Below are 27,952 nucleotides of genomic sequence, written 5' to 3' on the forward strand. Positions count from 1 at the left end.
TATATGCATAAATTTCAATGAAAATAATATTAGAAAAACCCATGTGTTAAACAGTGTGTTTAGGCCTCAAATGTTGTGGTCCGCTTTTAGCCCATAGTTTTTCTTCCTGCACCCCTGTACTTTTAAAATAATCCTTTTACTCTTAGTCAAAATGACTTTTCAGATTATTTATTTTCTAAATTTCCTGAAACATGATTTTCGAAACAAGTTACCTAGAATAGTATTTTTAGAACAAAGTTTTTGTAACAAATTTTTTAAAATAAGATTTTTAGAACAAAATTTCTCAAATATAGAGGAACAAGTTTTTTAAAACATATATAATATATTCTAGGGTGAGTTTTTCGGAATAAGTTTTGTTGGAACGAACTCCCTCTCTTTTTTTTCTTCATCTACAGTAGGGAAAGAAGATGCAGGGTGATGGTGGGAGGGAGCAGTGAAGGTAGTGATAATGTTGATGTGGTGCAATGAGTGAGGGTGTTTTAGTCTTTTTCTGTTAATAAAGGGGTGCATTTAGTAATACTAGGGCTGTAGAAATTAAAGGCCTGAACTAATTTTGATGGACCCAATTATAAAATCCAAATGAAAGTGGTGGAGGATTCACTAATTAGTGAAAACTACTTGGAAGGTGGAGAAATGTGGATCCATCTAGAATGAAGTGGCATGAAACAAACATAGAGGTAGCTACCTACCTACCAGCCAGAGTGCATTTTGTTCTGTGTAATAAATAAGAAGGAATAGTTGGGAGTAAAATGGCATTTCTGAGGTCAGTAGCAACAACAGCAACTGCTGTAGCAGCTATTCCTGCAGCATTCGCCTTCTCTTCTCTTTCATCTTCTCCATCTTCTTCATCATCATCATCATCTTCTTCTTTCTCTCGCTCTTCCCAATCTTCCAATTCCCCCAATAGATTCGGCCTTCTCAAAACACTTGCTACCCCTCCCTCTGTTCTCCACATGGACCACAAACTCTCTTCTCAGGTTCCTCATTCTTATCTATCCTACTTTTCTCTCAATTACTTAATTCCCCGCTAATCTAATCATTTTCTTCTTTTCTCTCGCAGCCTGATGCCGTCTTGCCCGAGTTACTGGTCAGTTAGATGTTCTCTCTCTTCGCTATTTGGCTCGGTTAAGTCAAATTCTTAGTTAGTTCCTTTTTTTTATTTTTTTCTTTTGTGATGTCAGACGGAGTACATGGTGGATATGAAATGCGAAGGTTGTGTTAATGCTGTCAAAAATAAGTTGCACGAGGTTAATGGTAAGTGTTTAGTTAAGTGCTTGGACCATCTTGTGTGATTTATTTTCTGCATTCAACGTGTTTGCAACTATGAACGAATAGAATTGGAGTTTGTAACCTCCAACCGATCAATGTTTATCAGACAGGATTTGAGGTATATTGTGATATTGTTCATTAGCTATAGTAGTTACCGTTGCCTAGCCCATGTCCTCTTAATAAGATAAGTTCTCGTGACCTATAATGTTGCTTCTCCCTCCCTACAATCTGGATAGTGATTGAGGGGAAACAAATATGGACGCAGTCTTCTGTCCCCAAGATTTTAGAGAACATCAAGGAAACAATTAAAAACTTTCCAGTAATGATGCTAAGGGGGACTTTTATATAGGAAGATATTCCCACAGGCTGTACACGCTTGAATGCCATTAGACTAGGTAAACTCTAACCTAAGTAGAGGAACTTTAGACCAGAACAGGTTTATTTTGAGCTGATTTGCTGACATTAAATTAAATCGATTCACAATTCTGATGGTTTTAAGCACCCCATAGATTTCTTGATTCACGTTGTTTGGGTCCTCGCATTTTTTTTCAGGAGTTAAGAACGTAGAGGTGGACTTGAGCAATCAGGTTGTAAGGATTCTTGGTTCAACGCCGGTTAAGACTATGACTGAAGCCTTGGAGCAAACTGGTAGAAAAGCCCGGTTAATTGGACAAGGAATACCGGAAGGTTTGCTAGTCAATTTCTTGCTTTGTCACGATTTAAATTGTATATTTTGTAATGCTAAGCTTTCCTTAACGACTTTGCATGCTTTGTTGGCGCCCAAAACCAATTTCACTCGCTGGGACTTTTTCAAAGTAAAAAATGTGAGTGAGATTAATTTGGACACACATCCCCATCATTTTAGTGTAGAGTTTATTTCAAAGTCAATTTTACCAAAATCATTTTGATGTAGAGTACTACCTTTTCTAAGTTAATCATCTTACATGAGATTGTAAAATCTGCAAAAATAAGGTTAGTGGTTTTACTCTTTATTTGTTTATTTGGAGGAATGAGTGTGATAATTATGAAGTTGGATGTTTAGTGTGGTTATTTTCACCTATTAAACTTGAGTTTGTATGCTCCTTTAAACTACATCCTTGTCACCGTAGTTCATTTACTTCTTCTTTCACTGTCGCAGGGAGAGAAATAAGCTCCTTTTCTTTGAAAAACTCGTAACATACTAAGGCACACAACTTGTATACCTAATAGGTTATTCCTTACTCTCCACTTTTTTGGTTCCAAATCTGTTACAACAAATGAACACAAAGTCAAATTTAGAAGCTTTAGCTCTTATTTTGAACATTTTTGGTAATTTACTTATGTGGCTTGATGATAGATACGTTTGTTATATTCTCTCCAATTACAAGGACTCAATGACCTTATTTCTATATGTATATGACTTCATATATGTATTAGGTTGAGGCTAGGTTGGGAGACTTGGCCCCTGTTTGTTTCCAATCCAAAGACAGGCTTGAGGATTTCTCTCACTGTGGGAAACAATTATTGACTGTTAAGATATATTTATTTTAAAATTGAAAGTTCGGAATTTTTCGCTTTATCTTTCTCTTTTCCAACTTATCCCTCCCTCTTGATCCTTTCTTTCTTGATTCTCACCTTTTCACCCTATGGATCTGAACCCAACACTTTCTCCAAATTGGAAATAAGGAGTTGGCTAGCGCAAATTATAGATCATTCTTGCCGGGGACCTTAATTTGGCTCAACTTCAATGGCTTGTAACCATGATGGAGGAAGCCATGTTGTCTGCATGATATCCCAAAATCTTCTCTACTGATTTTGACCATGCAAGAATGAGCTCCTCGAAGATCAATTTGTTCCCAAACATCGTGTTCATTGTGGCTGTGGTTCTGGTGATACTAGATCCTAGGCTGCTTCCCAAAGGCAAGCCCTTTTGGAGCGAGAGGGAAAGATTTTCGAATCAACTGGCAGGCATTTTCATGACTTGGATGGCGGTGATGCCAGCACTTTTTCAAATTGTTGATGTTTCAACCAAGGTTTGCCACTGGCCGAATAACCCTTCCCCATCCTTAAATGAGACCCTGATTCGATTCTTCCCTTCTTGGGCTTAGTGTTGCATCCTTTTTTGATTATATGTTTCCTCCATTGATCATTGTCTTTAACTTTCTTTCCTTCATGAATGATGTTGCTGAGTAAGCAGAAGTACCAGAAATGTGAATTTCAGCTTCAATGTGCTATTGAGCGTCAGTCCAATTTGGTTCATGCAACACAAAACAGAGTTGGACGGGTGGAGCAGTTATATGAACCATTCTTTTTAAAATAAATTTATCTAAGGTTTCACAATCTTGTACCCATATTGTGAGACATTTTGAAGCCTCTACCTATATGCATTACAGGTTGAAGATCGGAAATGAGCATATTACATGGGCTACTGCTGCTCTCTGCTATTTATTCCTACATTGTACCATTTTTATTGTTTGTCTGTTTTGTTTTTTATTTTACTGAAGCAGTAGAATATCTTATATAGGATTTCTGTTTGCTCTTATTGTCAATCGCAAACAACAATAGAGTAAAAACAACTCTTCCATCAATGTCTTATTGGCTTTTGACTTAAGAAAATAGTTTAAACTGAATCCTCCCACCCCCACCCTCTGTGTTGTTTTACTGACACTCCAAAAATGTTCATGTGTGAAATATCAGCTATCGGATGCTTTTGTAATACGTATACCATCAATATGTGGGTAAAGAACTGTAGTATTTCCTTGAGCAAGATGAGATACTATGGTATTTGGTTTCACGTTTTCACTAAATTTTGTCTATTCATATTTCATACTCTCATTGTGATAGAATATTAAAGGTGTATGTGAGAAGAAATAAGAACTGAGTTAGTTAGTTAGTTAGTCTGTTAGTAGGTTGTTTGGGAATGAAAGTTTGTTTTAGGAAAAGTATAAATAAGAAGGGGGGTAGTGTTGTAAAAGGGGGTATTCGTTTTGTTTTTGTAAGTGTAAACAGGAGTCATAACAGATCCTGTGAGGGGGGAATTGTTGTCTTTCCCTGGACGCATTCTTTGAGAGAATAATAAAAGTCTGTTTCTGTTTCTTTCTGTGTTGGTGTGAGTGAGTTCTACCCGAGTAGCTTGGGTTTCTAGCTCTAAGAAACCTAACAATTGGTCCGACCTGCCGGATCCAAGGGCCTGTTATCATGGAGGGAAGAGTTGCTGCGTTGGAAAGGTGGACCAGCGAGAATGGGAAGATTATCTTGGAAATTCAAGAAAATCTTCACGAAATCAGAAATATGATTAAGAATAGCAAGAAATCAGAAGAAGGGTCTGAGAAGAGTTCTGAAAATGGGGAGAATTCTGTTAACAACAAGAAAGGAGTTGTAAAGATGATCAGAAAGGAGGAGTCTGATTCTGACAGTGAAGAAGAGGTCCAGAAGCAGTGGATGAAAAGGGTAGAGTTACCAACTTTTGAAGGTAGTGATCCTATGGGCTGGATTGCTAGAGCAGAAAAGTTCTTTGAGATTCAAAATATTTCTCCAAAAGAGAAATTACGATTAGCATTCATAAGTATGGAAGGAAACGCTAGTCATTGGTTTAGCTTCTGGAAAAAGAAATCCAAGAACCCATCTTGGGAGAGTTTTGTCGAAGCTTTGAATAAAAGATTTGGAGGCAAGGATAGGAGTACAGTCTTTGAGAAATTAGCATCCATAAGGCAGAATGAGGGAGTAGAAGAATACGTACAAGAATTTGAAAGATTGGTGGCTCAAATTCCAGATTTATCAGAAGAACAACTACTGGGGTATTTTTTTGCAGGATTACAAAGCCGGATCAGAAGCCAAGTAAAGCCACATGATCCAAGGGATTTAATGAGGGCAATGGAGATCTCTAGGGATGTGGAGGAGTCTCTTAATGAATCATGGGCAGGAAGAACAAACACCTATCGGACAACATCAGCAGCAGACACCAGATTTCAGAGAGGAATGGGTGTGGTATCAAGAACTGAGACTTTTAAAGGGGCTGGAAACTCTCAGTCTTCTCCCAGCAATATGAGTACAGCAAGGAAAGAAGGAGGGGGAACCTCATCTATGGGCTCTAGGACAAGTGGAAATCCAACAACAGGAGGGAGTAAAAACAGGGCAGTCAGAAACTTGCCTTACCCAGAGTACCTAAAGAGAAGGGAAGAAGGAAGATGTTTTCATTGTGGAGGAGCTTTTGGGCCAGGCCACCGCTGCCCAAAAAAAAGCTTGAGAGTGGTAATTCTAGCAGAAGATGAGGAGAATAGTGAGGGCAGAGAGGAGGATGGAGGAGAGGAGAAAATTGGAGTGTTGGAAAACAAAAGAATGGAGCTATCTCTGTTCTCAGCAGGAGGCTTAACGCAAAATAATACCATGAAATTGCAGGGAGATATCAATGGGCGAAAGGTACTAATTTTAATTGATAGTGGGGCGAGTCATAATTTTGTTTCAGCACAATTGGTGACAGAATTGGGATTAATGGTGGAAGATACCCCTCCTTACTGTGTCAGATTAGGGGATGGACACAAGAAGCAAACACAAGGGTGTTGCAAAGATGTAGAAGTTAATTTGGAGAATCATGTTGTTAAAGAGACATTTTTCCTGTTTGAATTAGGAGGAGTTGATGTGATTTTAGGAGTGGAATGGCTAGCATCTTTAGGAGAAGTTAAGGTAAATTGGAACACCTTAACCATGAGTTTTAATGTGGCTGGAAAAGTGGTGAACATTCAAGGGGATCCCACTCTGACAAAAAGAATTGTGACACCACAAGCCCTGTTGAAGGAAACTGAAATTGAAGCAATCTCCTTAGTGTGGGAGTTGGGATTAACCAGTCACGAAGAGGAAGAAGGGGGGAAAGGATTGTCAGCCAAGCAGCAGGAGGAATTGGAGGAGGTTTTGCAGGAACATAAGATCATTTTCCAAGAAAAACTGGAGCTGCCACCAAGGAGGGGGATTGATCATAAAATACCTATCAAAGTAGGTGAAAACCCTGTCAATGTGAGACCATATAGGTACCCTAATCTGCTGAAATCTGAGATAGAAAAACAGGTGGAGGAAATGCTGAAATCTGGAATCATCAGGCCCAGCAATAGCCCATATTCCAGTCCAGTCATCCTAGTAAAGAAAAAAGATGGGAGTTGGAGGTTTTGCATAGACTATAGGGCCTTGAATAAGGTCACTGTGGCTGATAAATTTCCAATACCCGTGATAGAAGAGTTATTGGATGAACTACATGGTGCTACCTATTTCTCCAAAGTTGATTTGAAGGCAGGTTATCACCAAATCAGGATGTATGAAGGGGATATACAGAAAACAGCTTTCCGCACACATCAGGGCCACTATGAGTTCTTGGTCATGCCCTTTGGGCTAACCAACGCGCCAGCAACCTTCCAATGTGCCATGAACACAGTTTTGCAGCCATATTTAAGGAAGTTCGTATTGGTGTTCTTTGACGACATCTTAATCTACAGCCAATCATGGGAGGATCACATGGGTCACTTAAAACAGGTGTTGCATACACTGCAGCAGCAACAGTTCTTTGCAAATAAAAAGAAGTGTGAGTTTGGGAGACAAGAGGTGAAATATTTGGGCCACGTAATATCTAAAAAAGGGGTAGAGATGGATCAAGACAAGCTGGCAGCAATTCATCAGTGGCCTTTGCCAAAAAATCTTAAAGCCTTGAGGGGTTTTCTTGGGTTGACTGGGTATTATAGAAGATTCATCCGAGACTATGGAAAAGTAGCAAAACCATTAACACGTCTATTAAAGAAGGGATGTTTCTGCTGGAATGAAGAAAGCACTAAGGCTATGGAGGCTCTAAAGAAAGCTATAACAACAACCCCTGTTCTAAAACTACCAGACTTCAGCCAACCTTTTTCCATTGAGTGTGATGCATCAGGCAGTGGGCTGGGTGTTGTGCTAACACAGGACAAACGTCCTATTGCTTTCTTCAGCAAAGGCCTATCGGACACTTCCTTAACTAAGTCCATTTATGAAAAGGAGTTGATGGCTTTAGTTTTAGCCATACAGCATTGGAGACCTTATTTATTGGGGCAAAAATTTACAGTATATACAGATCAGAGGAGTCTAAGGTATTTGTTAGAGCAGCGCATCACCACACAAAACCAGCAGAATTGGTTGGCCAAATTGATGGGATATGAATTTAATATTGTTTATAAAATTGGAGCATCCAACAAAGTAGCTGATGCCCTTTCTCGAAGGGGGGAGAATGAGGAGGATGACAAAGAATTGACTATAATGTCCATACCATTCTGGCAGGACTTCCAGAAGATATTGGCAGAAGTGGAAGAAGATGCAGAATTACAAAAGATCATAAAAGGGCTGAAAGAGAATCCTGGGAAGCAGGGGCAGTATACTTTAGAACATGGAAGACTTCATCATAAAGGCAGGCTCGTGCTATCAGCCAACTCTGCTTGGATTCCAAGACTGCTGGCTGAATACCATACCACATCTACAGGAGGTCACTCAGGGGTGTTCAGAACTTACAGGAGGATAAGCCAATCACTATACTGGATTGGAATGAAGAAGATGGTAACAGATTTTGTGGCTGCTTGTTTGGTGTGTCAACAACACAAGTACCTAGCATCTTCACCACAAGGGTTGCTACAACCTTTACCCATACCCAATGCAGTATGGGAGGACATTAGTTTGGACTTCATTGTCAGGCTACCAAAATCCAATGGGTATGATTCAGTTTTGGTGGTGGTGGATAGACTAAGTAAATATGGGCATTTCATACCAATTAAACATCCTTATTCAGCCAAGAGCATAGCAGAGGTGTTTGCCAAAGAAATAGTGAGACTACATGGGATTCCTGCATCTATTGTTAGTGACAGAGACCCTACATTTTTAAGTCTCTTCTGGAAGGAGTTATTCAGAATGCAGGGAACACAGTTAAACATGAGCACTGCGTACCATCCTGAGTCAGATGGCCAAACTGAAGTCTTAAATAGAACCTTAGAAACATACTTGAGATGCTTTAGCTCAGAACAACCCAAATCTTGGTCTCACTTTCTCTCATGGGCAGAATACTGGTATAACACCAGTTTTCACGGGGCAGCCCAAAAATCCCCTTTTGAAATAGTTTATGGCAGACCACCTCCTTCCATCAGCAGATTTATTCCAGGAGAAACCATTGTGGAAGCAGTAGCACAAGATCTCATGACCAGAGATGAAGCTTTGAGCCAACTCAAGTTCCACCTCGCAAGAGCCCAAGAGCATATGACGAAATATGCGAATAAACACAGGAAACAATCCTCCACCCAAGTAGGGGACTGGGTTTTTCTGAAAATTCGCCCCCATAGACAGGTCTCAATGCCCACCAGACTGCACCCAAAGCTATCTGCTAGATATTATGGTCCTTTTCTAGTGCTGAAACAGGTAGGTCCAGTAGCCTTTGGATTACAACTTCCAGAAACTGCCAGGATCCACCCAGTATTTCATGTTTCACAATTAAAAAAAGCAGTAGGCACTCATCAAGTTGAGAAAGACCTGCCAGAAGGTTTGCAAGGCAGGACCTCTAATTGGTTCCCAGAGAAGATATTGGATAACAGATGGGGACCTATACCAGGGAAGGAAGATGCAAGACCGCAAGTCTTAATTCAGTGGAAGGATAAAGGGGTAGAAGCAGCTACTTGGGAAGACGTCACAACTATCCAACAACAGTTCCCTGACTTCAACCTTGAGGACAAGGTTGCTCAGCCAGAGGGGAGTAATGATAGAATATTAAAGGTGTATGTGAGAAGAAATAAGAACTGAGTTAGTTAGTTAGTTAGTCTGTTAGTAGGTTGTTTGGGAATGAAAGTTTGTTTTAGGAAAAGTATAAATAAGAAGGGGGGTAGTGTTGTAAAAGGGGGTATTCGTTTTGTTTTTGTAAGTGTAAACAGGAGTCATAACAGATCCTGTGAGGGGGGAATTGTTGTCTTTCCCTGGACGCATTCTTTGAGAGAATAATAAAAGTCTGTTTCTGTTTCTTTCTGTGTTGGTGTGAGTGAGTTCTACCCGAGTAGCTTGGGTTTCTAGCTCTAAGAAACCTAACACATTGTTTCTCCCCTAGTTGTTGTGACTTGTTTGTACATCTATTTGTCAACCCCAATTTGGAATAACCTTGTTTTTGTTTAGCTTAGACTGCAGCAGATACATTTTAAATAAATATTTGTAGTTCTATGGTGTCTCCTGATTTCCTTGTTTTTAATTATGTTGTTACATCATTTATTACACATTGCGCCACTTGTGTTTAAGGGACTCATTCGAATAATATGATTGTCAGCAATATGTTTTTACTTCTGTTTTCATGGTTTCAGCTTTACTATAACTTCTGATTTAGTTAAATATTTCTTTTTTGCCTTTCAGATTTCTTGATATCTGCTGCTGTTTCCGAATTCAAAGGTCCAGATATTTTTGGTGTTATTCGCCTAGCTCAAGTAAACATGGAACTAGCTAGGATTGAAGCCAACTTTAGTGGGCTGTCACCAGGAAAGCACGGTTGGTCTATTAATGAGTTTGGAGATTTGACTAGAGGTGCAGCAAGCACTGGTAAAATATTCAATCCAATAACTGAGGAAAACACCAAAGAGGTATGATTTTCCACATACCTTTAAAAAAAAGTTCTTTACATGGTAGACATATTTCTTCTAGGTTTAAATATTCATTTGGTTCTTACACTTGCCCACAATTTGTGTTGTCCGTATACATGGAAACTAAGTATTTTAGTTCTCTAAATCTGCCACAGAATTGAAGCCCACTCAAAATTAGTGTAAAAAAACCACTACAAAAACTATGAATTGTTTTATATTTCTAGTGGTTCAGAAAATTTCTGTCAATTTTACTCTGCCAGATTCAGTTTTGTAGCAGTTTTAGAAAACCTAAGTTACTTGGTGTTGGAATGGACTAAAACATAAGAATGAAGCAAAGTAAGGACCAATTCAATAATTAATCTTTCTTTTACGGATTGATCACTAGTGTATATATTATTACAAAACAGTTAGCTTAGGATAGTGAATATTTTTCTATCAGAAAGTGTCGGGTCGCATCATGATGTCTATTAAGTTCGTAGAATACTTCTGTTATTGAGGCTGCTCTCCTCTCAAGTGTGATGTTTGACATCTCTTCTAGAAATTTCATTCTGCCACTGAGAGGGGTGGGGGTTGGTAGGTCGGAAGGAAGATGCACATAGAATACCTCAAAAAAAAAACTTCTTCAGGCTACACAAGATACTTTTAAAACTGTACACTCAGGAAATAATCCTACCCTTTTATTCGGATTAATCCAACGACTAAGTTTTAAGGTGGTCAGCCCCTGAACTTCCTAGGGCTGATAGTAATTAATGGTGGTCTCTTCGTTCCTTTGGCTTGAGACTGGGTACTCAAAATAATCTGATCCGTTGATTTGGACTAATCCAATGAGAAGTTTTAAGGAGGTCGGCCCTTGAGCTCCTTGGGATATGCAGAGTTGACAAAAAGAAGCCATATGCAAAGACTATGGAAATTTCAAAGCCAGTTCCTATTATCTCGGGCTGACTAGATTGAGGCCTCCGACAGCCTTTTTTGAGTGGAACAAAAGCCTATTTTACCAAATTGAATAATGCATTCTCTGCGTCCTTGCCTCTACTTGAGCAGTAAGTATTGTGTTGATGCATGACATTCCTTTTTACTATAATTCCACAATCATTTACTGGTCGTCGGACTCAAATCCCATGTCCCACACTCTGTCTCACACATGCAGTAGTGTCAATTCCTTTCTTAATTAAGTTTTCAAAATGATTTCGGTAAGAGATGTAACCAGAGTGCAGTTATATTTGGGGCGAGGCGAGTGGAGAGTGATGCTTCTTCTAGTACAATCTGCAGTATGAGATCGAAGAGAAATAGAAAACATGTTGATAAATTTCAGGGTGGAAATCTAAAGGTTAGAAATTGGTATATATCAAGAAGAGGATTGTTGTTGTCTTTGCTTGCAACAGTGACTAACTAGTACTAGGCCCATGATCTACGTCATCATGTCTAGGAGCTTGCATAGGCTGTCGTTGAGGGAGGAGACTAGGGGGCCAACAACGACACTCCACAGGTTTCAGCCCACCGTCTATGGTGGTTTATAGTATTTCAGTATGTGTCAGCTCCTCATTTCAGGAAATAATGTTTAAGATAAGAATGTTAATGACACAATATTATAACATGATGAAGATCCTACTTTCTCTAGAAACATTATAATATATAACTAGGAGCAAATTTTATTTTACAAGTTTGTTTTATAAGGTTAAAATAAATTTAAAGTAAAATTGTTCATACAAACACAGTTATACTAAATTAAATGGGGTGGATTTTTTAATTGAGTGTCATTATTTGATTGGAGGGATAGAGTTTTTGAGCAGGAAATGAAGACCGGTGATTTGAGTCCCTTGCAGTCGGTCTAGTTTTTTTGTTGTACTCTTACCTCTTTTTGGTTGAGTTCTGTTGTTAGTGATAGAGTGTTAAGAATGTTGCGTCAAATAATTTAATATTTTGATTCAATTTATAAATTAAATTCTGTGTTTGGAAGTTGGAAAATATGAACTACTATGATTTAAAGTCTTTTCTTTATTTTGGTATAAATTAGCTCGTTCACATTTTGTCGGATTTCAGCGGATTTTAGTTTTAACAGTTGAAATTGGCAATTTTGCAGTTATTAGTTAATAGACTTAATATATCCTAAATATGGATTGTGTTTCAAGCACGATCTGATTAAAAAGTCAATTCAAACCGTATTTTTCATATTGGGTTCAAAACTGTAAAGTTAATTTATAAAAAAAAAATATTCAAATTTTAGATTTCAAACCAAACATAAGGAGATCCGGTTGATTGGATTTTCAGCCACTTGGCGACCTGGGAACACTAGAAGCCAATGAAAATGGTGATGCCTTCTACACTGGAGTCAAAGAAAAGCTGAGGGTGGCTGATCTTATTGGAAGATCTGTGGTGGTATATGCAACAGAAGATAAAACAAAAGATGGTATAACTGCCGCAGTAATTGCCAGAAGTGCAGGAGTCGGTGAGAACTATAAAAAGCTCTGTACGTGTGATGGCACCATTATATGGGATGCCACGGATAAAGATTTTGTATCCAGCAAGGCCTGACACAGTAATTCACTGAAAGCAAAGCATTGCTATTTAGTTGTCTTGTCCCCATCAGCAATATTGTACTTCTGAAGATCGCATACCTCTTTCAGATGTAATTCATCTCTCTTTGATTTATTCTGAATTTCTTCTCCAGAATTATGAACTTATTTTTTTGGTTAAGATGGATGTTAATTTGACATAAATTAGAGTTATTTTAGATATTTTAATAATTGTTGGACATTAAGAAAATTGCATAATAAAAAAAATGTAGTAAAAATTGTTCAGAGTTTAGGATTATTGTGTATGGTTGCAGGTATTATAACATAATTCCTTGTTTAATTATTTGATCTAACCATTTTTAAAATGCACACAGTATATTTTATCGATGATTCTCTAGTTAAAAAATGGGTGTTAATTATACAGTATGAGACTTGGGTATAGTTTGACCAATTACTCAAGTCACGAGAAAAAGTGTTTCTGCATTGATTTTTAAATTTCACTTCTCCATGTCTTTTCTAACAACGGTTATGATAATCCATCCGATTGGTAATAACCTTAGAAATGCTTCACTAATTTGATTAAAAGAGAAACAATAGGAAAACAGTCTTTTAAATATTGTTTTAATTTATCGGTAGTTGTTAGTTTTTGGTTAGAAAATTTAACTCAGTCTCTTCCTTCTAAATCTCATCAAATTAACTTTATTTTTTCAAATCGTTAGCATGAGAAAAAAGATCAAATTCACAATCTTCTTCTCTATCCTTCCTTCTAACTAGGTCATCTTTTAAATATGTTATGTTGGCCGTATCAAATCATTGATGGCAATGGTGTACAATTAAGTATCCATTTGCAAGGTCCTAATAGTGCTAAGCACAACAATAATAATCAATTCTTCTTGTCGGGTACAATATGCAACAGGGATAAAGTTAGAGTCGTTAAAAGAACTATTTTTTTATATATTTCTATTTCTAATAGTTAATTAAGTAGACAAAGTAGGCAATAGCCCATCTTTCATAGCCATTTCTAACAGTGCAACAGCCACCAAAACTTTGCAATCCGCTGTTGTGTGCCAGAGATTCTTGTAAGGTACCACGCGTACCTTAATTAGCTCCCCGTGTTCACGAAGGCCAGTCTCTTTTCCCTGTAGTTGTGTGATTATCTCTTTGTCAACACGCCCTCTGTAAAGAAAAATACTGATTTCTTCGTCACATCCTCCCTTATCACCAAAACAAAAAAGATGAAAATTAGATTTCCAAGCGATAAAAGCAGTAAGGACAAACTCTATCAGCTAAATGTATAAAGAAATGTAGTGATTAGATAGTTTCAATGCTTTCTTAAGAATAATTTTGAAACATTTTACAAGTCAATTAATTTGATAAGTTTACTCCGAGCAAATCATTTCAACAAATTTATGGACTAATAAAATATTTTCAGTATGTAGCGGTATAAGGCTTGTCTGCAAGGTTTATTAATCAACAGTTATTATATTAGCCTCACATGACCAGAAATTGAACTGCTTCTTAATTGTTTGATAAATGCAACATTTTAACATAACGATACGATACTAAACTATACTTATTGCCATGCCAAATTATTAATAAAACTTGCAAAGCAGGATCATGAAATTTGAAAAAGCAACCCAAAGACAAAAGTCTCAGAAACACACCCCAGAGGGAAAAAATCTGCATCCAGTTGTAGAGTCAAGGAAAGCAGTGAGGTCAACCATGTCTTCTACATTTAACTTGATACCAATCTCTTCTTCAACCTATCAAAGTCATAAATACAAGAAAGCGTGTATAGTTTAAGACATATAGTACTAGAAAAGATAAAAAATGTCGTGTATACAAGTAAAAAGGCCACAAAACGTGCACTTTCAGCACTGCTATGTATAAAAAGAACTGTGTAAGAGGGAGAGAAAAGTAGACCTCGCGAACAGCAGTCCCAACAAAATCACCTTTGTTATCATCCAGCATTCCGGCAGGCAATTCCAAAATAATTCTTCCAAGAGGCACCCTTGCCTTATGAATAAGAATAGTCATAACAAAAATTCAGTCATAAATCTAATTAACCAAAAAACAAAAAAGCTGCAAGGCACCAGCATCTACCTGTTCTGTAAGAACAGCATATGTTTCACTCTCTGATTCCAGGAGTATCAGCACCGCCACAGCTGGTCCTCTTGCAAATACAATGCCTGGAATCTAATTATAATGTACTTTATTATAAAGGAATGAGATCAGCATTGGGAGCACTCAATATAGATAATTGAAGTGGTTAAATATTTGTTAAACAGTCGGCAAGTCCAAGGTCTTAATCATCTTAAATCCCTAAAGAGGATGTGTTTGATACATGGCCATGAGATTACTATAGGCAGGTCAAATCCCTCATGTTTTTGCATGATGTGTGTGGAAATACAATGCTGTTCCAAGCATACGAGAATCTAACAAAGCCCCAGCTTATGTGAGATTGCAAGGTGTAGCACAACACAAAGGGCACCTAATTCGGTCTGGGAAGTTAGATGCAGAGAGGCTATTTTGAGGATATGGATCCAGGTCACAAAGCAAAAACCTTATGACTGCTTCTGGGCTTGCCCTCAGATATTGTAGTGCATTTATTTTAATAATTTGTAGAGAGAAGGTTAAGACAATATGCGTACTACTATTCAATATTCATAGCTCATAGCTGTAAGTAAAGTAATGCAGGACATAATGCTAATATATTGAAAAGCTATTATGTAGACCATCTCATACCTTTTTCCCTGTTTCCTTGTCAAAAATATCCGCTTTAAACTTGAGAAACCCAATGCGCTTTCCAAACATGTCAACTCCCTGTTTATATATAAAATTTGTGTTAGTTATAAGGAAATATGAATAAACGAAGAATACAATGTAAAAATCCTTTTACTTAAATTCCCTTGTAACAAATCCTTAGATGATCAAAAAACAAATTGTTCAGGGCAAGGTTACCAAGACTCTGTAGCATCAAAACCCAATATGATCTAACCCATCTTCCTAACTAATGTTAGAGTTGGCCCCTAGGTTTTGTTACCTCGCATAGAGACACCTAAGGGGAAACTACAGCCTTCCCCCAGACTTATTAGGTCAAAGAGGAAGACTTCTAATTGGACACTGCAACTCCTCCATAAAAGCAAGGATAGGAAACCCAATTATGGTCATCAGAGCATATACTTGCCCAATTACCCTCATTGCTTGAACCTTTGCATACTCAAATTTTTGAGTACCAATGTGTCACGGAGGTTTCGTTATCACTCCTTCCTCCATTATTTCCATCCATCACCAAGGTGAAAGTGAAGGAGACCTTCAAAATTCAGCCGTCAGAAGTTGCAGACGCAAGAACATTGCCCTTCGCCCATACTCAAAGCCTCATATCAGATCACATATGCTTCTTATAATCTACAAAAGCTTTATAACTATATTTTCTGAAATGACTACCTTCTATGGATCACAATCTTAGTTAAAGCCACGAAAGAAAGAGTAAAACAACACCAATTAAGTTGCTTGTCATGCATTCTAGACTGAGATATGCATGTTGTGTTTGGTGTCGCATATATTAGATTCCAATCCTTCGTCTTAAATGTGAAATAGTCCAAAATTTAAACCAATGTGATGCAGATCCAAGATCTAGAGTAATGCAGAGAAACCTCTTCCACGAACAAAGTATCATTCATCAAAAGTTTTAGCTAAACATATTTGATTACCTGAACTAGAACTTGTCTGAGAGACATGGTGCCATCAGCTAGAATCCCATTCTCAGTTTGCAAGTTATGCAACCACTGCTTGAACAAAGAGGATTCAACAGCATTCCTGCAAGGAGGGCAACGTGAACAACAATCCTAAAGGACCCCCCCAGCTACCTAATGTTACAGAAAATGAAACAAGTTACCCCTATCAAACAACAACGACATACAAGCATGTCAATCTTATTTTACAATTGTTTCTCACGGGAACCAATAAAAAATAACACCTAACCGAATGAAACCTTCTAGATTCTATTAGAATTTTAAAACAAAGGAACAAGATCGTATTTGATTATATCTACGTTTCTCTCACATTCAAAATTAAGTAGTAGAAAAAGAGGAAATATAAATGATGACCAGAAATCAGAATGGGAGACGCCAGGAGCAGCAACAATGTGAACGGGTTCATTGGGTTTATTAGGCAGTGTGATTGTGTGAGTCAAGGAAGGTGACTCGGTGGACATTTTGCAGCAGAAAACTTTCTTCTTCCAAACCCAATTGGAGGCGTGAGGCCGACTGAACCTTTTCAGCGCACCACATACAGCGCCAACATTCGTAGCCATTGAAGCTCATACTTCGGCTTCAGCAAGAAGATGCAGAATCACTTCCACCTATTTTTGGGCTCATTAACGAGGCTTTTTCTGGCCCAAATCTGCAAATTCTTGAACTGGGGGACTTCTGTTTGTACCCTGTGTTTTCTTCTTACACCTCCGTGGGAATGTGTAAAAGACCGAAGTTGTTGGTGGTTCTTTCTCATCTTCTTCCACCGTCCTACTCCAGCTGTGTCTTATCTTGGTCATACACTTTCTCTCGCGTTTTTTCGTTCAATATATCACATTCTTATTTTTATTGAAGCTCTTTGCATTTTGATCGAAGCCCTTTCGATACTTGATACTAATTTTTGTTTCTTGTATGAGAGCGAGTTATCTTTGATTTCCAGTTATGGGGTGACAAAGAGATAAAAGATAGATTTCTTACTTGGACTGAAATTTTTTTATATCACCTGAATTTAACTCTTAACTTCGTTACCTTACCATTGTATCTGTTTGTATTCTCTTCATAAATATCAATAAACTCCATGAATGGCCTATAGTAACCATAATCGTTACATTCCCTGATGCCGCTTATGTTGCCATAATTCTTGAATGCACTCCTATAGCTCATATCCCATTTGTCCATCTGTGATGTATGCGCCTATGTACTGGAATGTACATCGTATATATGTATGCTTAAGCCTATTGGGACGTACGTTTGCAGGATGTCAACGAGGCGAGGCGAGGCGGATAATACAGAAGTAGTAGCTCTCTCGTATTTTATCTGGATAAATATCTGTCCTATTTATGTATTCATATTTGTCGGTAAGTACTCACATAATTTTTTAATATCCACGAGTACCCGTTGATATTTACAAAAAAAATAAAAAAAATATTTAACAATATTTTATAACATTTATAAATTTTAAACAAAAGTCCAACTAACTCATCATTTAAATAGTGTTGAATGACAGTTTACAAATAAATGATTTTTTTTAAACTAATTAACAAAAAAATAACTCATTCAAAATGAATATGTTAATATTTTAATCATATTTTTTTATTATTTTTTAATTTAAATTAGAGTATAGCGGGTACAGGTATCCACGAGTATGAATATTATGATACCGTACCCGTCCCGTTAACATGCGAGTATTAAAATAAATTTGTATCCATTACCTGCGGATATCCATTTACAATAACCATATTCTACTCGTTGCGGGTTTTATTCGCAAGTATGAATTGTTTTGACATCCCTATACGTCTGAATGACTGAGATATGTATTGGGATGTACCTATGTAGCCTGAACCCATGTGTGCTGGGATGTACGTTTGTATGCATGTACATTTGTATGCCTGAACCCATATGTATGTCTCTACCTCTAAGTCTAAATGTGAATTTGGCCAAGATATATTTGCCCCTTGTTGAGGCCACGATGTACTCATCCCTAGATGAGACCGAGATCTACGTTTGTACCCCCTACGCCTAGATGTGGATTAAGCCAATATGTATCTACCACTTATTGAGACGGGATTGTACTCATTCCTAGGTAGGCCCGAGATATACTTGACTCCCTATACAAATTTGGAACATGACAATCCGTAATCACGTAGGGTGACTCGGTGAGCATTAAGAAAAAATAAAGTTAATTGAATTTTAGTTTCTTTTTATGATTTAAAAATTTTGTGCTTGTCTACTCTCCAAACTTCTCCAAACTTGTTTCAAATTATAATTAACTCAACTTCATAATAATATAACGAGAACATTAATCTATTTTACTAAACACTGATCGTACTTAAAAATTGATACAGTAAAGATAACGAGTAAAATTAAGAGTATTACTTAATATAACTGAACAAACAAATACAAACCATTGAAGCACAATTAATATTCTAATCCTTTTGAAACAAAATCAAAGGTTCAATTCACATAATTATCAGTAGTAAATAATTATTGTGAAAAAAATGATGAAACATATTTATAAAAGGTTGTTGCAAAGTAGATTATAACCCATATTAAAGAAAAAGATAAATATTCATATTAAATACAGATAAATATGTTTTTAGTTTTTAAATTTCAATGCAAAATTGGAATTCGTTTATATTCCAATTTTTTATATATTTTGGTCTTCAAACCTTAAAATTAAATATATATAATCATTTTAATCAAACTTTGTTAATTTTTTTACATCTTAAACGATGTTTCAAACTAACATTTAAATTGAAATGAGTGAAACAGTATAAACAGTTCAAACATTAGCCTAAAACATAGTTTGACATGTTAAATTTTTTTATCATAGTTGGATTGAGAAGATTATATTCATTAATTTTTAAAGTTTGAGGACCAACCTATATTAAAGTTTAGAATATGAATAGATTTCAATTTCACATCAAAATTTAAAGATTGAAAACATATTTAATCCTTAAAAAAAATGAAGTTTTATAATTAAATATGTCATCGATCAGGTTGACCCATAAATCTAAACTCATTTTGACAAGCCTACTTTTCTGTACCAAGTTCCACCTCCATATTCCTTCTACCTATTTCCCTATCTCATTAACATTCTCGTTTTTTTGTTATGATATTGTGAATAAACAATTAAACTCACTACACATTTATCCTTGTTGTTATTTCCATCCAAAAGACCAACTCGAAACTTACTTCATATCCGTTGTAAATTTTTCTTGTAATATTTTCATCAAACCATCCATTTTAACATTTGTCTTCTCCGTACACTTTCTTGAAATCCTTCCACCATATATATACTTTTCTTTTATTCTTATTAGCATTATCATCATTCTTCCCACCCTACTTGGCCTTAAGGATTTTACACCGCATTGAGTTTTGTTTTTGCGGCAAACCTCACTTTTATTTGCCTAATAATCCCTTGTTAAAACATATAGTTGTTCTTTACTCCTTATCCACCAACATATGACCTAATTTTCTCACCATTGTTTTAATTGTCTTAAAGAAAAATATGCAAAATAATGTAATAATTGTTAATAACAAAATTTAAAGTACACAACCTCCCAATCCGAGAATTATCTTCCTTTTCCAACTCCCAAGTTTCTCCTTAACTTTTTACATAAGAGGTCCCCAAGTACTTTACTTCCTTTGGTTAGTACCTACGGGCATCCCTAAACAAATGAAAGGAAATTCCAAAATTTCGTATTTTAATTTGTCATTTATACTTTTAACCACTTCATGATTAATCCCAAATGTTCCAAATCTACTCTTATTAAAATTTGTCTTTTGTTATGATGTCATTTCATAACATTCGAGGATAGCTTTAAGTACTTTACATTTTTTCCAACAAGCCTTTTCTATGAAAATTGTATTATTGGCAAATTAAAGAATATTCACTTCTACCTTATATTTTCCAACCCTTGAAACCAAAATATGTAAATAATTGAATAATATTTGCATATGACATGTAAAGGCTAGACGTAAAAGAGGATTAATTTAGTTTAAAAAATAGTTAATTTAAAAAAAAAAGTTAAATAAAAATGATTAAATTTAAAAAATAAAATTAGTAAATCATTAATTTAATTTAAAAATACAGTTATTTATTTAAGAATAAAATTAGAAAAAGATATATATACCGTAAAAGTAAATCTTCTTTGGTATAAATGAAGATAATAGTTATTATCTATTATATAAGACATTTACAACGTACTTTCTCAATCATAGTAAATGAGACGTGTCTTCCCACAATACTAAAAGGTTTTTAAACTCTTCGATTTTTGAAAGAGAAATGTTATTCCATAACTTCCATATACATAACTCTAGAAAAAAAAATTATTGTGAGAATTTCATGGAGGTTAAAATCTTTAATAAAACTTCAAACATAAACGAAAATAGATCTCATAATTTCATTCCCAAATTTATTTTTACTTAGTTCCTTATACCCATACTTTAAAGTCCCTCGGGATGATTTTATACAAAATTATCAACCTTTACCTATTTTTTCTTCGTTTCAACTTGTAGAAAACCACTTCCAACAACAATATTATATTCTTTATATTTAAAAAAGAATCTTCCACTAAACCTAGATAACATACATAATCCAACTTCATCCAGGTATCATAGATTATAAACTGATTACTAATTTTAGTTACTGTTTCTTTTGCCTATTTACTACATTCAATTATTGGACTAGATGCTTTTTTGCCTTGTTATTGTAATATTCCAACTATCAACACTACAAAATTATTTTCTTCTGTATATCTCTCTATTTCCATTTCTTACAATTAAATAATTTGGATTTAAAATTATTATGATGTTAATAGGTATCTTGCCAATTCCAATGACAAATTGGTATGTTGTCGAAAATATAAAATTCTTTCCGGAAGCAATTGAGTGTAATAAGAAAATCATTCATATTTCCCCAGATCAATCAAATAATTAATTATCATAACAACAATGAACATAATAAAGGATTATGAATTCCTGATTTAGACCTAAATATAATCCCAAAAAGAATAACTAATTATAACCTGAACTCGGGGAAAGACAAAAGAAAAAAAAAGGCATAAAATAATCCTCATATATAGTAGGGTAAATATTACTTTAATGTTATTAAAGATGAAGAATAACATATGAAGCTTGCAACTAATCCATTGAAAGTTACAAAATATGCGAAAATTTTCAGATTCGGTTATTCTTTGATTGTCACAATGCAGCATAAGCATTTCACTGCGTTCAAAAAAAATAAAAAATAGAACTAAAATATTGGCCTTGCCATACTCTGTCTGCATTATTAATTAATTAATCAATTCCCTTCAGACTTGATCGGAAGCAACTGAACGTGGTAACACGCCAAGTGTATCGCGAAAAAAAGGCTGTAATAAATACAAATGTTTCAGCATATATATTAAAGACAGTGACATGAGAACAAGACTTTAATGTATTTAAATAAAAGAAATTTGTTAATTTTTATGAGAACACTAATTATTAATTTGTGAAAATCATCAACGAATAACAAAAATTTTCTTTTACCAAGTATATTATTTAACGATTCTTATAATAAGTAAATGTATTTTTTAAGGTGTTTAGCATAAAGGAGTGTTTTAATTAGAAACGTGAAGTTGTAGTTGGAGTGGTTTATTTATTACAGTGCAGAAACCCGGATTTTGTGCGAAGTCATGGAATCAAACAAAATGACGTTGTAAAAAGAGTCCTCAAATTTAGAGCAGCAGTCAAAGTTGTTGCTTAAAACTTATTCAAAAAAATCCACACACCAATAGACGCGTTATATTTTGTTTTAAGCCCACACAACAAAACACCACTAACTCACGCTAATCTTTCAAATATCATAAGCACACCACTTTATCAACGGGACAAAGATCGCATCTCCTATCGTTACAATCTTGCATTCACATTCTAAGTCCATTTTAAAACACTTAAGCTTTAGATCCTTTTAGTTCCATATTTTATGCCACAAAACCACAAATGTTTTTTTTTCCACGAAAAATAATGTTTTTTTTTTTTAATTTTCGATCATGGGATTTTAAAACTCGTTGACTTCTTAGATCCAAGGGAAGTTTTAAATTCACATTAATTGATGATTCTTAGAGTTACGAGGATTTTTAGTTTCTTCGAACTGAATTTTGAATGACAGATCCAAAGTGCATGCAAATAATAGTTGAACTAAAAATTGAAACAATAAAAAGTTGAAATAATTGTATAATTTGAAATACAGGAAGCATATCTTATATTAGAATATAGTAGGTAAATAAAAAATGGAAGAAGGAAGTGAAATTTGAGAGGGAAAAAAAAAAAGAAAAAAGAGAGAAGAAGAGGTAATCGGTATCAAGATGTTACAGAAGAGAACACCGACAGGAAGGTGAACATGTGCAAGGAGAGACTAAACGGAGGATGTAAGGTGTGTAAGCCATCCATCTTTGGGGAACGCAAAACAACCCTGGCCCACCCCAACACTCAACCAAACCCTCTTTAATTATTTATTATTCTTCCCTCCAATCTTCATCCAACGCTCCAAAATCTCCCAACCCCATCGTGCGATCAAATATTACTCTCCCTCCCCACAACACCATCGCCTTACTCCGCTTCACTTCAGATCTGGCCGCTCAAACCGAACAAAAACCTTAGCATCCCCGAAAGCGGAGCGTGCTGTCGGCGATGGTGGAGGCGCAGACATGGACCACGCGCCGAATGAGCAATCCTAGGCTCGACAGTACGGAGCAGGTGCTCGACATTCCGCCCACGCCGCCGGGGGAGCACCGTAACAGTTTCGGATCCAACGGCGGGGGACTCTCGCCGACGGTGGTGACCGCCCTCATCATTGCGTCGTGGTACCTATCCAACATCGGCGTCCTGCTCCTGAACAAGTACCTCCTCAGCTACTACGGCTACCGCTACCCCATCTTCCTCACAATGCTCCACATGCTATCCTGCGCCGCTTACTCCTACGCCTCCATCAACTTTCTTGAAATCGTTCCCCTCCAACACATCCACTCCAAGAAGCAGTTCCTCAAGATCCTCGCCCTCAGCGCCATATTCTGCTTCTCCGTCGTCTGCGGCAACACCTCGCTCCGCTACCTTCCCGTCTCCTTCAACCAAGCCATCGGCGCCACGACGCCGTTTTTCACCGCCATCTTCGCCTTCGTAATCACCTGCAAGAAGGAAACCGCGGAGGTTTACCTGGCGCTTTTGCCCGTTGTCTTTGGGATCGTGGTTGCGAGCAATAGCGAGCCTTTGTTTCATCTGTTCGGGTTTTTGGTGTGTGTCGGTTCAACTGCCGGTCGAGCTTTGAAGTCCGTGGTTCAGGGGATTCTCTTGACCTCTGAGGCGGAGAAGCTTCACTCCATGAACTTGCTTCTCTACATGGCTCCCTTGGCGGCTTTCATACTGTTGCCGTTTACTCTCTACATCGAAGGGAATGTGTTCGCTCTCACTGTGGAGAAAGCCAGGGGAGACCCTTTCATTTTGTTCTTGCTGCTTGGGAATGCCACCGTCGCTTATTTGGTCAACTTGACCAACTTCTTGGTGACGAAGCACACCAGCGCGTTGACGCTTCAGGTGTTGGGGAATGCCAAAGCCACCGTGGCGGCTGTGGTTTCGGTTTTGATTTTCAGGAATCCGGTGACGGTTATGGGAATGGCGGGTTTTGGAATCACGATCATGGGGGTGGTGCTTTACAGCGAAGCCAAGAAGAGGTCCAAAGTTACGACTCATTGATTGATTCGCACGAAGCCGTTTCTTTTTCTCCTTTGCCTTTTCATAAAGCCATTATTAACCCACCCTGCATCTTCGGGTATTTCTTTCTTTCTTTTATCTTCTTCTTCTTTTTTATGTTGCGCCGATTTACTTTGATTTGATTCTATTTCCGTGGATATTGGAGGGAGTTCATTACAGCAATTGGACTGTATAGGAATGACGGAGAAACAGAAAGAGGGGAAGGGTTACTTTTGTTGTTCTTGGATTGGGTTGGGTTTCTGATTTTCTCTCACCTGTTGTGTAAGCTTATATATCAAACGCTCTGTGCCCTTTGGCAACATACATAAAACGTTCAAAGAACGAAAACTTATGTGTATTTCGTGAGGGAGGAAAATTCTCCCTCGCTGCATTTTGCCAATCACATAATCTTTTTTTTTTTTTTCATCTCTTGTCTTTTCCTCATTTGGTGCTTTGTCAGATTCGATTGTGAGCTTAGAGCCAACTGCTTGTATGGTTGCCTCTTTCGGTTTATGGCCATCTAGGGCTGACCTTATCCGCCGAACCGTTTCATAATGACGATTTGTCAATGCAGTAATATTAACGATTCAGACATTGTTCTTTTGTTTGTGTTTGTTTGTTAAGGAATTGTAGTTTCTTTTTGTATTGTTCTGCGATTCATGAAATTAAGCTTCCAATTTCAGTTCTATGTAGTCACCCATTGCTCCTCTTTCTTTCACATATATCCAGTGCCAACTTTATTAATTACTCTTAAAGTACTTCTGGAGTAAACTGAGTACCCTGAAACCAGTCCCAGTGATAGCTTAGTTATTGATAAGGCTTGTCAATGTTAATCATAATCTGGCTAGTTTCAAAGGACCTTTTGGAAGTTTATATTTCATGGCCACTTGTTCTGAGTGTTAGTGTTTACAGCAACTTTGATGGATATAGCCAAGTTTAGTGTAAATTATTTTACTCTTTCAGCACAAATCTTTTAACATCTGAGCAGGATTTTATTTCTCTGCTTAAAGAACCATTAGTAATTAGAGTTCATTTTCAGCAGTTGAATGGAACAAAGATGATTTGTATGTATTGCTTGGTTCAAAATGTATGGAAATTGTTGTGCAGGTTCAAATGTACAATTGAACACATTGAGTTGCATAAATTGAGTTGATATTGGGGAGAATGTTTATTGGCTTTCTTATGGTGAGTAATTCCGATTAAGTATAACTCCAAAAACTAAGTCTGGTTCCCCATGCTCTCGTGTGATATCTCAGGCACAAAATGCATTCAAATTGAAATACATCAACAACACTTCTTCCCTCCCTGCCTAAATTGCACCTGATTTTGCTAATTTCTGTTTTGCTTGGCTTGCTAGGTCAAAGCGTAGTGTGGCCGCTAAACTAAGTGAAAAGACTGTCATGTTTCATACTCACCACCACCAATCACCTGTGTCCTAAACTGTGCTTTAAGCTTCAATGTGGGTTACACTTCAACAACAACAACAACCATCTAAAATATTGAAAAATGACATTCATTGCATCCATTTGGCCTAATGTATGAAACTAGCTGCTGTTACTCCATCTTAGTCAATCTGATTGAAAGTTGCATTGGGTATTTCAGAATATATATATATGTTTAAGATGTTGGTTTGTTAAATTTCCAAACTTGTCAAAGGGGTAGGGAGATGTCCATGTTTAAAGCCGGTCAAATTGCTATTTAAGTATTGCTAGGATGTTGCTAATCCCACTACAGATTCAGCTTAATAAATTATTCTTCATAAGTTGTTTTGGGACTAATATACGAACTTCACTTGACTTGTGTACTAGGTCGATGTTAGGTGTGTAATAATGCCACTAATGGATTTTGTTTACGCCAAGGCGGCATGTGACTTCTTACCTAAAATATTAAATTAATACAGCACGTGATCATAGTTCAATTCGCGTATTTGTGGGACATGCAATTCATTTTCATTTTAAATTCACCTTTTGTAGGGACAAAACATTAATGTTTTTAAAGAGATTGAATTCGATAAGATTGTGGTTCCCATAGATACTATATTTCCGGAATCGTTTGAGCCGTGTTCTCGTTTACCCTAGAAAACAAAGTTCAATGTTGCTCATTATAAAAAAAATTGATAAGTAACTCGCTATAATTTTAAACAACTGAAAATCACATATGTGGATCCACATGGAAATGATATTTTAGTGATAAATAACATGGAACTGATATTTTATTGATAAACAAAATAAAGTATATAACTAAGATATTCTCATCATAAATAGCCTTAATGAGAGACAATAAGTTTTTTTTAATGTAATGCAACATAGCAAATAATTAAACATTGGTCACCCTTGATCCCTACCTAAGTATCAATACATAGGCATTACAAGAATAAGAAAATCTTAGGTGTACATTCAATGATTCAAAGAAATAATTGAACTATCTTCAGTCAACTTTTACACACATTGAAGATGAGACAAACATTTTCTTCAAATCTTCCATTAGGATTTTCGGTGCAGTCTGACCCTAGACATATTTGAGGGTGTATATTAATATTAAGAGTTGTGGGGAAGCTGCTCCACTAAAGTTTTCAGCTTCTATAGTGCAATAGAAGCATGGCTCCTTGAGTGGTTTCTGTTTGTCCGTACTTTTAATACATTTTCTTTTATGTATGAACTATATAAATCAAGGTTTCCAATAAAGATTGATTAGATAATTAATAACGATATAAAAAAAAATATCAACTTGTAACATTTGAAGCTTCTGTTTCTATTTTCTGAGAACAAATAAATTAGTGCTTTCTTAAATAGATAATACTTATTATTTTAAACAGAAAATATTAAAAATAAAAAACTTTCTAAATAAAAGAAATTACTTAATTTCAACCTTCAACCCTTCCACTGTTTTCATTCATAATAATTAAACATCTATTATGTCTTTAATAACCTGTATTCACAATAACACTTCCACTGTTATAATCTAAAATTGATTACCACTTGTATCTATCTTCTACCAGAGTCTCGAGGTACATCGTGTGTCACTGCCAAAGAGATTTTTGATAGTGTTAAAAATGAAAAATAAAATCATGCTAAGTTTTCAGAATATAAAATCCTGTAAAGAACAATAATATTTATTTTTAAAACAATTTTATGTCAAATTTTGTATGTACAAATACTGTCTCTACACATTTATCTGTAATAATTCCTGAAGACTTGGGAAGTGGCCGAAATAAATTGATCAATCTTATTTACAAGGTGATACAATAAAAAAAGTTAGTCCGGCCGACGGATCAAGTAAATTTTTCATTTGATATTGTGGCGCCTGCCATTTGGGAATGAAATCAAGCATTGGAATTTTGACTGCGAGTACAAGAGAGTGAATAGAGGAATGATAAAAATTACAAGAGAGTGCAAAAAGAAAATAGAGGAATGATAAAAACATTTCACGGAATATTATAATTAAAAATAATGCTATTTTTGAACACATTCAAAACATAACTGGATAAAACATTTTAGTATTTCTTAAAAATTAAAATCTAAAATAATTTAAGTAAAATTGCGTTGATGAAATAATAACTTCCTATATTTCCATGAAAAAAATCACTTTTCCGTCACTCCTCACAGGAATAGAAGTGTAGAGAACATGATAAAAGGAGAAATTACAACTTTCCTAATAATCAACACTAAATTTTCAATTTTTGCAACAGACATAAGAATGTAACAGTCATTTCTAGGAACTAAAAGGTATTTAGTTTTGTTTGAAAATCCAAATGGCGATACATGTCATCTGTTCTTTGTTTGGAGCCAAGTTATTGGCCAACTGTATTAGTGGCATTTAATTATATTCAACGTCTAACGACGGATATACAATACTAATTAATTTATGTGAAATGGTGGTCCTCTTAGGCCCTTCATCGAATAGAGGACCAACAAATATAAGCTCCTTTTAGGTTGTGGCTAGATCAGAAAGGAAGAAATGACAAGTGCAAAGAGTTGAGATTAGATAGTAACTTTATTGGAAGTTTGTTCCCACCTCTTACATATACGTTTCAAAAAGTTAATTCAAGTTGAAAGAGAAATGACCAAGAAATGTGAAAGGGATATACCAGTCGATTGCG

At 36.1% G+C, this 27,952-nt stretch overlaps 3 protein-coding genes across 5 annotated transcripts; 2 read left to right on the forward strand and 1 right to left on the reverse strand.

The window, feature by feature from the left end:
• Window positions 1–639: 639 nt before the first annotated feature.
• Window positions 640–12,662, forward strand: CCS (copper chaperone for SOD1). Of its 2 annotated transcripts, none has more exons than XM_085671594.1 (6): window positions 640–977; window positions 1,061–1,087; window positions 1,182–1,254; window positions 1,822–1,956; window positions 9,634–9,857; window positions 12,082–12,425. In XM_085671594.1, the coding sequence occupies exons 1-6, from the start codon at window positions 750–752 to the stop codon at window positions 12,097–12,099; spliced, it is 705 nt and encodes a 234-aa protein (XP_085527720.1). In that variant the 5' UTR covers window positions 640–749; the 3' UTR covers window positions 12,100–12,425. The 2 variants fall into 2 exon arrangements, with proteins under 2 accessions (XP_085527720.1, XP_027920411.1); XM_028064610.2 differs by having other exon boundaries at window positions 646–977; window positions 12,126–12,662.
• A 468-nt stretch (window positions 12,663–13,130) lies between these two features.
• On the reverse strand, window positions 13,131–16,913 carry NUDX14 (nudix hydrolase homolog 14). Its single transcript, XM_028062175.2, has 7 exons — window positions 16,480–16,913; window positions 16,084–16,189; window positions 15,116–15,193; window positions 14,474–14,566; window positions 14,294–14,386; window positions 14,035–14,133; window positions 13,131–13,584 (listed from the first exon to the last, which is right to left on the reverse strand). The coding sequence occupies exons 1-7, from the start codon at window positions 16,683–16,685 to the stop codon at window positions 13,348–13,350; spliced, it is 912 nt and encodes a 303-aa protein (XP_027917976.1). The 5' UTR covers window positions 16,686–16,913; the 3' UTR covers window positions 13,131–13,347.
• Window positions 16,914–22,510: 5,597 nt separating this feature from the next.
• Window positions 22,511–25,718, forward strand: LOC114178475 (Nucleotide-sugar transporter family protein). Of its 2 annotated transcripts, XM_028064406.2 has the most exons (3): window positions 22,511–23,932; window positions 24,961–25,038; window positions 25,211–25,718. In XM_028064406.2, exon 1 carries the CDS (start codon window positions 22,798–22,800, stop codon window positions 23,854–23,856), a length of 1,059 nt encoding a protein of 352 aa, XP_027920207.1. In that variant the 5' UTR covers window positions 22,511–22,797; the 3' UTR covers window positions 23,857–23,932; window positions 24,961–25,038; window positions 25,211–25,718. The 2 variants fall into 2 exon arrangements, with proteins under 2 accessions (XP_027920207.1, XP_027920206.1); XM_028064405.2 differs by lacking the exon at window positions 24,961–25,038 and having other exon boundaries at window positions 22,512–23,932.
• Window positions 25,719–27,952: the final 2,234 nt, after the last annotated feature.

This window comes from Vigna unguiculata, chromosome 3 (assembly GCF_037176805.1).
Source record: "Vigna unguiculata cultivar grain cowpea cultivar isolate G323 ecotype 2 chromosome 3, ASM3717680v1, whole genome shotgun sequence".
Classification (NCBI taxonomy): domain Eukaryota; kingdom Viridiplantae; phylum Streptophyta; class Magnoliopsida; order Fabales; family Fabaceae; genus Vigna; species Vigna unguiculata.

Excerpts from the sequence above, each read along its gene's own strand:
- LOC114178475 (XM_028064406.2), top strand. The coding sequence starts at position 22,798 with ATGGTGGAGGCGCAGACATGGACCACGCGCCGAATGAGCAATCCTAGG.
- NUDX14 (XM_028062175.2), bottom strand. The coding sequence starts at position 16,685 with ATGGCTACGAATGTTGGCGCTGTATGTGGTGCGCTGAAAAGGTTCAGT. Across the intron at positions 14,567-15,115 it reads ACAAGGAAACAGGGAAAAAG|ATTCCAGGCATTGTATTTGC; the intron begins GTATGAGATGGT and ends CATTATAATTAG. Across the intron at positions 14,134-14,293 it reads TTGGGACTGCTGTTCGCGAG|GTTGAAGAAGAGATTGGTAT; the intron begins GTCTACTTTTCT and ends TGACTTTGATAG.
- CCS (XM_028064610.2), top strand. The coding sequence starts at position 750 with ATGGCATTTCTGAGGTCAGTAGCAACAACAGCAACTGCTGTAGCAGCT. Across the intron at positions 978-1,060 it reads ACCACAAACTCTCTTCTCAG|CCTGATGCCGTCTTGCCCGA; the intron begins GTTCCTCATTCT and ends TTTCTCTCGCAG. Across the intron at positions 1,255-1,821 it reads TAAGTTGCACGAGGTTAATG|GAGTTAAGAACGTAGAGGTG; the intron begins GTAAGTGTTTAG and ends ATTTTTTTTCAG.